Source organism: Rhinolophus ferrumequinum, chromosome 18 (genome assembly GCF_004115265.2).
Source record: "Rhinolophus ferrumequinum isolate MPI-CBG mRhiFer1 chromosome 18, mRhiFer1_v1.p, whole genome shotgun sequence".
NCBI classification, from domain to species: Eukaryota; Metazoa; Chordata; class Mammalia; order Chiroptera; family Rhinolophidae; genus Rhinolophus; species Rhinolophus ferrumequinum.
The window spans coordinates 62,115,070-62,126,002 of NC_046301.1; the positions used below are offsets into that span (position 1 = coordinate 62,115,070).

At 57.0% G+C, this 10,933-nt stretch overlaps 1 protein-coding gene across 4 annotated transcripts; it reads right to left on the minus strand.

Moving 5' to 3' along the window:
• Positions 1 to 779: 779 nt before the first annotated feature.
• Positions 780 to 10,930, minus strand: MISP (mitotic spindle positioning). 4 transcript variants are annotated; one of them, XM_033135235.1, is made up of 5 exons: positions 10,796 to 10,923; positions 4,107 to 5,827; positions 3,397 to 3,527; positions 2,646 to 2,684; positions 780 to 2,080 (listed from the first exon to the last, which is right to left on the minus strand). In XM_033135235.1, the coding sequence occupies exons 2-5, from the start codon at positions 5,785 to 5,787 to the stop codon at positions 1,991 to 1,993; spliced, it is 1,941 nt and encodes a 646-aa protein (XP_032991126.1). In that variant the 5' UTR covers positions 5,788 to 5,827; positions 10,796 to 10,923; the 3' UTR covers positions 780 to 1,990. The 4 variants fall into 4 exon arrangements, with proteins under 4 accessions (XP_032991126.1, XP_032991124.1, XP_032991123.1 ...); XM_033135233.1 differs by having other exon boundaries at positions 781 to 2,080; positions 10,809 to 10,930; XM_033135232.1 differs by having other exon boundaries at positions 781 to 2,080; positions 10,604 to 10,906.
• Between the last annotated feature and the right edge of the window lie 3 nt (positions 10,931 to 10,933).

The following is a 10,933-nucleotide window of genomic DNA, read 5'->3' on the forward strand; positions in this document are numbered from 1 at the left end:
TTAGCTGAGTGTCCTGGATTTTATCTCACTGCCCTGCCGCTCCTCCCCAGCAGACAACAGCCTCTACTCCCCATGTATGAGGGGGTCCCCCGAAGGCCTCCTGCAATAGCCCATGATCCCACAGGAGTCGATTAAATAAGAGTGCCGCTCGGAGGGGAAGGTGAAGGACCCTGCAATTGCCGAGAAGCAGGGCTAGGAAGGAGGGAGGATTCTGGCATTTTAGTTCGACACTCAGTTTGTATTTCAGCCTTTCTAGTGGCCTGGGAGAGAACTCTCTTCCCTTCCTGGATCGCAGTACACTGAGCTGAGCTGGGGGGAAATCAGGGAAGAGAGTACCCACCCTTTGCACTAAAGAATGAGGCGCCACCAGGGACCTACAGATATGGGATCTGAGCTGTGCCGCCCAGTTTCCAGACAGACCCACCCTCCTTTGGGAATTCCACTGAGAATTTCTTTAAATCTCTCACCGAATACCTCCTGGGCCATCAGCCCAGCAGGTGGATAGAATTCTCTCCCCACTTTGTAAGGGACCTGCCTCATTAACAGAATTAAATGAAAAGTGAATCGTAGAAACAAGACATTTCCAATGGTCGTGCTTCTGGCCCCATCAGGACATACTAGTCAGGATAAGTCAAGAATTTCAAAGAGAATGTTGCATTTTTAGGGCAATTCTAATTTTTTTAAGCATCCCCTGGTTAGTCCTCCCCAAAGGACTTCTTTGACTTTTTTGCCTTCAAGAGAGCCAGTACTTTTCGTTTTTTTCTTTATTGTGTTAAGAGATGCATAACATAAAATTTACCATTATATCCATTGTTAAGTGCACAGCTCAGTGGCATTGAGCACAGTCACACTTCTGTGCAGCCGTCCCCACCATCCGTCTCCAGAACTTTCCATCTTCCCCAACTGACACTGTCCCCATTAAACACTAAGTTCCCTCCCCTCCCCCAGCCCCTGGCCCCCACCTTCTGCTTCCTGTCTGTGAATCTGACTCCTCTGGGGGCCTCCTGGGAGTGCGATCACACAGTGTGTGTCCATAATAAATACTGTGAGTATGATTGACAAGCAGTGACTGATTCAGTGGGACAGGGTGACGTGGAAAAAGGCCTGGGGCTGGTGTCACAGAACACCATCACTGCACAAGCACTGGTTGAGCACTTACTGTATGCCGAGTGTGACCCTGACAGTCCATAGCGGGGCTCACAGCCCCGTGGGGTGGGGTGAGGGCCAGAGGTTCCCCTGGGAGCAGTGAGTGTCACCGAGAGAAATGAATCAGACAGAAGAGGGAGGGTTTATTTCATGGTGGATGTGGACAGGCACTTTGAAGGGGGGCAGAAGGACCCCTTAAAGCCCTCAAATCAAGCCCTTTTCTTTGCCAGGTCAGGTGCTGTGCACATGGTACCCCATAATCCCAGGTCTTTGCTGGTGCACCAAGGAGGGGACTCCAGGGAGGCATGGAGGCCCTCCGATTGGGAGCTCAGGCCTCCTTCCTCAGACCGGAAGTTTCCCCCTGGTTGCAGTGGGGCAGGTCTCCCCTCTCAGACTGGGACTTAAAGGGAGGGGCCAAATGTCCCCCCTCAGAGCTGTAGCTCCTTAATGTGGCAGGGTCCGCTCCCCCCCTCGGACCAGCCCCTTCGCCCTCAGACTAGCGGGAACAATTACATTTGGAAGGCGGGGCGCTGGCCTCCTTCCTTCTTGGATCTAAGAGTGTTTGGCAAAATCTTAGAAGCAGAAAGACTCAACAGAGGTCCCATTTCATCCCTGGCTTGAGACCCAGAAAGCAGAACAATTTCTCCAGGAAAGTAAAAACAGAAAAGAAATCCCTAGAGTCTGAAGGTGCACCCACCCTCAGGATTGTCGGCACTTCACTTGTGGTTCTCGGATGGTGAATTTAAATGGGGACCTGTTTCCTAAGGTGGGGGGCTCTGTCACGGTCTTGGCAGTTCCCACAGGGCCAGGCATGGCAGGGGGGTGGGTGCCCCCATCTCCAGGCTCAGTCCTCATCCTCGCTGGCATAGACTCCAGCTTCCCAGCGTTCCGCCATGGCGTTCTTGTGGCGGGTCACCCGCGTGGCTTCCAGGACCTGCAAGAGGAGCCCCCATCAGGATCCTAACACCCACCCTGATATCGCCTCCCACTGCTAACTCATAGGACAGGCCTAGAACAGGGGTAATGCAGGACCATCCCCTCTGTTTCAGACCTTCTACCCCTAGTAATACCACCAAGCAACATGCAAACTCATGTTGAGCTCCACAGCAGAGGAAATGCCTGGGTCTGGCATTTTGGGCTCAGCTCAAAGAGGGCCACAAATGCAAGCCACAAATTCAGTGAGGTAGCTGGCCTTCACATTCCCCGACAAACCCCTCCCTCAAAGCAAATGCCCTTGTCTTGGACTCAATCTACCCCTAAACCTTCACCATCTGACAAGGAGGCTGCATGTGGACCCCATTTGCACAATCTGTGCCCACAGCAGGCAGCACAAACCAATCACAGTCAAATCCACCTCAAGCAGATACTATCAGTCGTGGAGACACCCAACGAAGTCTCCACACCCAGAAGAAAGGTTTCTGATAGCCCTGATGCCATAGGGCAGATGGCACAGACCAGGGAGGGAAAGACTCGGTCCTGGCCCACAGGAGCTCACTCACCTCCGAGTTGACGTGGTCTAAAGGGTTGATGCCAGCGTACTACAGAAAAGGAAAATATGTCAGCCCCCAGGCCTCTGGCCCTCCCCCACCCCAGAGCCCACGTGAAACTCAATGCAGAGCCCACTCAGTCACCACTTGGGGGAGAGGGAAGACATTCCCTGCCCACCATGGCCCTCCTGGGTGCCTCTCAACCACCCCAGATTCAAAGCCATGCACCATGCTGTTCCTCCATGCTGTTCCCCTCAGTGCAGCCTCAGTCTATCACTTGCATTTTTTTTCTCCTTGTCAACTTCATAATAATAAAGACAGTTGACATTTATGGAGCTGTTCCTGTGGCCAGGCCCTGCTGTAAGGCTCAGAAGGGGCCGGTCTTATCATCATGCTCATTTCTCTCAGAGAAGACTGAGGATCAGAAAGGGGCAGGGACTCGCCCAATATCACACAGCCAGCAAGTAGCAGGAATGAAACTTGAACCCAGGTCCCTGAGCTCCACTCTGTGCCCAGCCTACCAGGCTAAGCTGTGAGTATCAGGTGGGCAAGGCCGGAGTTGGGGTTATTCTCCATGGTGTCCCCAATTACCCTGACCAGGAAGCAGATGGCCTCATGGTTAGAAATGCAGGGTGTGGCTAGGCCTGGGTTCGAGTCCCAGCTTGGGTACTCACGGGCCATGTGGCTCTGGGCACATCTTGACCCACCTTTCTGTGGCCCTAATGGGGGGTGTCAAAAGGGACGAGCAGGGCTCTACACCCACCCACTGTTCCTTCTTCTTTCTCTGCTCACGAGCAGCCTCGGCTGGGCCCTCCGCCGTCCACACCAGGCCTGAATGCAGGTGGATGGGGGTGAAGTAGTGTGACTCAGACACCGAGTAACTGCCCATGATGCCTGTGTGGGGCAGAGGGAAGGAAGAACCGTCAGGGAGGGTCCCAGAGTCCCTTGAAGACAGAACATCTGTCACATCCCAGCCTGGGAGACACAGAGTCTCTGGCTAAGAGGCTGGACCAGTTAAGGAGATAGGTGAATGGACAGACAGACAGAGCAGACAGCTAGTTGGGAAAACTGATAGGAAGACTGACCAAAATAGCCAGTCATGAAAGACTGGATAGACAGATGGGCCAATTATGAAGGGTGAAAAACATTAAAAGTGACATGGGATATTTCATATTGACCAAAAGGAGCAATCCACAAAGGCTCCAACATCTGTAAACCTTTATGCATTTAATAACAAAGCATCCGAATCCATAAAGCAAAAACCCCAGGGTAAAGTTGACATCTGTCTTTAAAATCTACAGCTTAAGCAGACATACAGGCGACAGAGCATCCAGCTTGGGGAGTGGAGACAGTCCCCGACAAATCCCTCTACCCTCAGCCCCTCCTGACACCCCCAGACTCCACTGCCCCACCCTCCTGGCTCCACCCTCCCAGACCCAGATCAAAGCAGTCATTCCCGGGAGCCCTCCTCACCTGACGCCTGGGAAGAGCTCCTGGAGTCTTGCTCACAGCCCTCGTCTGGGGGCGGGGAGAAGACGTCTGGGAAGAGAGCTTTCCGCCGCTCCTCCGCCACCTCCCTCTCCCGCCTCAGGACACTCTGCACCTCCCTCTCCAACAGCTCAGATGACTGGGACTTTTGTAGCCTCAGCGCTGGGGCCCCAGCCACCTCCCAGCCCCAGGTTCGTGGGGGCTCAGCTTTCTGGGGTACGTCTGGGACCCTGAACCGCAGGGGACGCAGGCGAAAGTATTCCCATCGCACCACACCCCCGTTGGCTCGCAGGGGTCCCCTGGCGGGCTTCCAGCGCTCCTGCTTCTCCTGTTTCGTGCCTGAGGGTTTTGCAGAGGTTGCCGAGACCAGCTTCTGAGACCCTGCGGCCTTTGGAGAGGCCACCACCTTGGCCTCATCTGCAGAGAGCCCACTCAGCTTGCCGTATGCGCGGAAGGCTGGGGACTCTTGCCGGGGGGTCCCGGGGCTCAGGTACGGCTGGTAGGCGGCAGGTGGGATGCGGTTCACCTTTCTCACATCTGGGACGGGATCGACCACACTGGCGTCTGGGGCCAGGCCAAGGATGGAGTCCGAGCTGAGGGCTCTCCTGAGTCCGGGTCGAGGCTCCTCCGAGACCCAGTCGGGCGTGGACGCCCGGCCCATTTGCAGGCCTTCCCGCCGGTGGTCCTCCTCGCGCTGCGTCTCCTGCGCCATGTCACGCTGCACGTAGAGCGATGGGCGCCCCCTGTCCCGCCGCGGAGCCGTGCTCAGGCTCACCTTGGTCAGCAGTGGCCGCGTGGGGATCTCCACCAGCTCCTGGTGGCTGGCGGCCCGCTGCAGCCCCCTCTGCTCGCGCAGAGCAGCCTCGCGCTCCTGGACCAGCCGGATCTCACGCTCGATGGGCGTCTCCTTGCGGGCCTCCAGTGACTCCGCTGGGGACCGGGAACCAGGGTCGTTCACAGCTCGAACACCAGACACTGTAGACAAACCACGGACCTTCTTCTCTTCCTTCTCCTGGGACTGGACTGAGACAACATACCCATTGGCCAGAGACAGCCCATTCAAGGCCTTGGGGGCCTGGCCAACCCCTGGTGGGGCAAATGTGGGGGCCACCCTGGCCTGAGGGTTCTGAGGGATCTCCGCATTTGCCTGCTCCAGACTCAGGAACTGCTGCCTCGCTGCCAGGAAGTCGATTTGTTCCCTGTCGATCATGTTTTCCTCCAGGGGCATGGACTGAGGTCGGCCTGGGGTCCTGGGGTCTCCGTGGTCAGGGGTGCTACGGAGCGTGGCTACTGTACTACTCTTCCTGACTGCCTGGTCCTGGATGACCACCCAGCGCTCCCGCTGCAGGTCTCGTGGCCACTTGGGCGTGGTGTCCCTGGTATCCAGCTGGTAAACCTTCACCTCCTCATCCTCGTGGTCCTCCAGCTGCAGGAACCGTTGGCTGGGGATGGCACGCAGGCTGCAGGGTGCCCTCGTCCTCACCACGTCCAGCTGGGCTTTGTGGTCAGCCGTCCATGCCTGAGGCTGGTCCTGGCCCCAACAACTGGCCGAGGGCCCCACCTCCACCAGCTCAAATGTGTAGCTGGTGTCCCCATTGAGGGCTAGGCCGGCCACACCTGGTGAGTCGGGGATGCTGAAGATGGGGTATCTGGTCACACGGTCCATGCTCTGGGGGTTTCAGCTGGGGTGCAGATGCTCTCGGCTCCTTGAGGGATGAGAAGAAATAATGGCCACCAGGTCAGAACACTTGGGGAAAGGCACAATGTCCAGGCCCTCAAATGGCAAAGTCCTGCCCAAGTGGCCTCTGTGACTGGTTCCGGGATGGGTAAGTGATCCAGCCCAGCCAATCAGAAGATTCTATCCCTTGGCCTCTGTGATTGGTTCAGGGATGGACATATGATTCAACCTGGCCAATGACATGAAATCCTGGGACTTGGCAATGAAAATGGAAGTTGTACCCGTTTCCCTTTAGGCTTGCTGGGGGCTATATATGGTCCCTTGTGGACACAGCCTGCTGGAGAGCAACCCCAACCCCAACACAACGTCCTAAAAATGTTATTTGAGCTCCTGGATCCAGCCACACCTGAATCCCACACCAGAATCTTGCCCCTGTATGCACCCAACAACTTGCCCCATGTTTACCTGACATTTGCAGGTGTCCCTGCCTACCTCATCTTCCAGACACTGCACACCCTGCCTTGTTGAGCCCCTGCTGCTCCAATCCTACTCCTCCCCTCTCCCACTCAGTTCATCATGTCCGAACCCAACACCACCCCCTGGGACCCCACCAGCACATGTGTCTGCAGTTCCCTCTGTAATTGCTTCCCTCTGACTTTTACAGATGGCCCCAGTGGGCTTGCCTCTCACTGGGATGTCAAGTGGGGAAACTGAGGCCCAGAGAGGGGCAGCAAATGGCAGAGACTCCAGCTTCCTGGATCCCACATCCTGGTTCTCTCCCCAGCACCTGCTCAGCAGGATAGCTTGTCCCATAAAAGACACCCCTCACCGCCTTGGTGCCATAAATCCAGGACAGGCTAGGGAATGCCTTGGACCTTGTCCCACTGGGCTGGGCGACACCCTAACCCAGTGCCCTGGGGGCACCGGCCCCCACCAAGTGTCTGGGTTTCTGCTGAGTATGACTCCAGGAGACTTCTCAAAGGTCACACACCTGATCTCACACCTCCGTGGCTCCTGGCACCTCTAGGGTACAGTTCTGACTACCCACCCCAGGTGCTCAAGGCCGCCATCTGGCCTCATCACAAACCCCCAAACTCTGCAGGCAGCCCCAACCCAAACCTGACCCTCCTCCTCCCCCTGAAGCTCCCTCGTCCTGGAGGACCCTCATTTCTGCTCCTCCACAGCCTCCTTCGCTGCACCCCACAGGACACTTCCTCCAGGGAGCCACCCCCACCCAGATTGTCCACACTATTGGAGCCCATCACGGGAGCGTCTCCTGTGTGCCCAGCCCAGTACACGCATGTCAGACGTCACCTTTTTACAGCTGAGGAAAGGAAGACAGCCTTCGCAGGCAGCCCTTGGCCTTGGCCTTGGACCCTGGTTCCATCAGAGCTACTGTGTACATCCGCTGACTTTTTACACCAACTTGCTTATAAAAGCAAAGTGTGGTTCCAAAAAGGAAAACACAGCTGGTTCCTGAACTGGGGAAGTCACATCAGGCAACATAAAATGAATCGCGGGGACAGTGTTATAACCAACACGTTATGAATCACCCAGTCTTTTGTATGTATCAAATATTGAAACTGTAATTAGGAAAACATATTTAAAATAAGCAGTCTTGGGTAGTGAATCCCAGGCACTGTCCCAGTGACCATGCAGCCCTCCACAGAGACTTTATCCTTGAAAGTTATTGGGGGGTGAACACATTGTTGAAAGGGGAATAAGGTTATTTAAGCCCTGTCTTCTCCCACCTGAAGCCACCAGCCCAGGACCCTCTCTCCCAGTGGCCCCAGGTGAGCACCCCTCCTGCAGCCCAGAGTCTGGTGTTCAGCAGGTGCTTAATAAAGGCTGGCTGAACAGCGTGTGGTCTCTGCAAACACCACTCACTCTAGGTGCTCAGGGTGTAGGAATTAGGTTCTTTTATTAGCTGCCCCTTCGGGCCTACCTTCCAGACCCGAACCTGTCCTCTGGCCAGCTCTGTCCCCATGCTCTGGGGCTCCCCAGGGAGTGCAGGTACAGCAGGGGTGATGCAGGAGTGTTTGCCAAGTGAGTAGCTGTATCTTTGCTCACTACCATTTATAAGCCACATGGCACACTAACTCAGGCAAAAAGATCCATTTGCCCAGAGGGTGTTGGGTCTCCCCATAGGGTGTGGCAAGGGTGGGGGCCCCACTTCCTCCACTGCTCACTCCTCCCAGGTGATTCACTGAGGCCATCAAGGGGTGGGGCTCAGTCTGGGTCTTGGGTTCAAGGCCCCGGGGCCCCTCTCACTTGTGGCTTTGGGCAAGTCTCAGCTCACGCCTCACATTATTTGCTCCTCACAAGAGCCTGTGATGAAGGGACCATTTTCATCCCCAATTTACAGCAGAGGGAACTGAGGCCTGGAGAGGGGGAGTTGCTCACCAGAGGTCACACAGGAGTGACAGAGCAACAGGTCCTGAATCCCAACCCCTCACTCCCAGGTGGTTGCCTCCTTCTCCAGGAAGCTGCTCTCCGGGATTTCTCCTCCCTAGCCCCACCCCATACCCTGGTCTATACCAAACTGCAACTGGGTTTATTGCCCCTGGTTCCATGCACCTGCTTCCTCATCACTGCAACTGGCCTCCCACCCTAGGGGCAAAGGCCTGCTGGAGGGCCCGAGGTTCAGACAGGGCAGGTCACAGAGCAGGGAGGGGCTCCAGGCGTTCCTCTTCCATCACACAAGGCTGCAATCCCTCTGAGCCCCTGGCTGGGCAGACCTCCCAACCCTTTGACACAACTGGACACTGGGCCAAGTCTCTGCCCCATGGGATCCTGGCTACCCTCCTGGGGGCTGGACAGAGTCTCTGCTGACACTGCACATGCTGACTGTCCCACCCCCACCCCTTGTCCTGTGCGCCCCATCAGACCCCAGGAGTGTTGTGTGCTGCTCCCCAAGCAAGGCTCTGGCTGGTGCTCAGTACCTCCCCAGAAGCCTCCAGGATCCCTAGAACCCATGGGAGGGCTTCTGTGGCCTCTCCTTCAGAGAGGCTCATGGTTCATGGATTTGGGCAGCCCGGGGTGGAGACTGAGGCCCTGGCAAGGCTCAGAGCCAGGCCCTCTGCTCCCCAGGGTGGGGGGGGGAGCCAAGGACACAGACCCCAGGGTCTCAGAGCCAGGGCAGAGCAAGGGGAGCCCCCCCCCACCAGCCTTGGAGACACCAGCTAGGTCCAGAAGGGTGTGAGGCAAGGATGGGGGGGCTCTCTGTCTTCACCCCAAGGAGCCCCCAGGTGAGTGGGTGGTACCAACTGGAACAGGAATCCCCATGCCAAAAACAGACCCTACACCATGCCGGACCCCACCCTGCCGAGCTTTGTGTGTCTCCTGTCCCTCTCATGCTCCAGCCTCACCTGCGGGCTCCTGGCCCCCGGCAGTCTCCGAACCTGGCTCTGCTCTGGAGACAGGCAGGGAGGCCTCCCAGTACCGCCCTGCCCACAGGTTGCCAGGGGACAGGGCCCCGCCCAGGGAATACAGGAGCACCCCCTCCTCTGTGGCCCCACCCAGGCTCAGGAAACAAAGTCCAGAGGAGAAAGGCGATACCCTGGCAGGGCAGAGGGCAGGCGCCATGCCCATTGCATGCTGCCCCCCCCCCCCCCCCCCCCCCCGCCCCAGCCCCACCGAGCCGGAATTCACCCCGAAACCTCCCTCTAGCTGCCTCTGGCTCTCTCACCACCTATCAGCACCACTCAGAGAGGGGCCATCACTTGCCCTGGGTCACATAGCAGGTCCATGAACCAGCTGCCTGTTTCTCAGTGGGAGGGGGTCTGAGTCCCAGGCCCCTCCTTTGTGAGACCTGGCTCCCTTCACCTTTGGGCTACTTCTCCAGAGCCTCTTTCTGGGACAAGCCCAGTTTGCCCATCTCTGGGGGTTCAGCTGGGTCTGGATTAGAATCCCTGTAACCTCTCTGAGCCTGTTTCCTCCTCCATGAAATGGAGTCATCGCACAGCTGAGAGAATTCACTTGGACATAAAAAGCTGATTGAGGACATCACAAGTACCAGAAAATGTAGGTGGTGGGCAAGGCAGACAGAGGCACTGAGGGTCTAACTGACGGGCAGGTCCTCCCAGGTGCTCAACTGTCCTGCCCGAGCCTCAGCCCAGTGTCTGCAGGGGAGTTGGGCCGCTGGGTCCAGAAGTCAGTCTACGAGGGATGGGACACAATGGTTGGACTTCCATCTCCAGGGCTGGGACCCTGTCCCGCCCCTTAGCTGACTGTGGGGCCCCTCTGAACCTCAGTCTCTGCTTCCATCGAATGGGTCCCCAGCCCCGAATCTGGTAGGGCTGCCTGGGATAGGGGGAGGTGAGACAGGTTCGGATAAACGGCCCAGCGCAGAATGACAGCTTGAGCATGCAACATGGGCCAGCTCCATCAAAGCCTGGAGCATACAGCCTTGCGGTGTCCTTGCCACACTCCTACAGGTCCTTTTACCTGTTTTGCAGACATGGAAACTGAGGCATGGCAAGCTTCAAGTCCTGCCTAAAGGCAGAGTGTGTCAGTCGTGGGGCTGCGATTTGAACCTGAATCCACCATAACTACCACGGTATTGCTCATGTGGGGAAACTGAGGTCCAAAAGAGCAGAGACTGCATCACCCAATAGGCTGGGGCACTGTAGCTACGAGGACCTCACTGTCCTGCTCTCAAGACAGGGTGACCCTTCACTCAGGGTTCAAAGCCCATTGAACAGATGGTCAAACTGAGGCCCAAGGGGGCAGTGACTTCTCCCAGTCACCATGAAAGAGAATGGGGTGGCAGCCCCCATAAATGCTTCCTTCCCTGTACTCTTACCTGTTTCCCAGAGACTGGGATCCCTGCAGAACTTGGGGGTTTCTTCTGAGGCCCTTTCTGTCCCATGGGGGGCTGAGTCCAGAAAGGGGCAGCCTTGCATTCCAAGGACCAGAGTGAGGAGTGGCAGGTGTAGGAGGGAGGGCCCCACAGGAAAGAGAAGGCAAATCCTCCCAGTGGCTGCGTCCTCCTTACCTCCAGGCCTTACCTGCCCAGATGTACTCAGGTGCAGGTAGGGTCTCCACCGATGCCCCCACAGCGCCGGGTGAGCCTGAGGGGTACAGAGGCCACAGCGGAAGAAGGCAGGTCTCTGGTCTGTGCAGCCTCCCTTTA

Coding starts and splice junctions, on each gene's coding strand:
- MISP (XM_033135235.1), bottom strand. CDS start 5,787: ATGGACCGTGTGACCAGATACCCCATCTTCAGCATCCCCGACTCACCA. Junction 3,528..4,106: donor GAGCTCTTCCCAGGCGTCAG/GTGAGGAGGGCT, acceptor TGCCCCACACAG/GCATCATGGGCAGTTACTCG. Junction 2,685..3,396: donor GAAAGAAGAAGGAACAGTGG/GTGGGTGTAGAG, acceptor CCTTTTCTGTAG/TACGCTGGCATCAACCCTTT.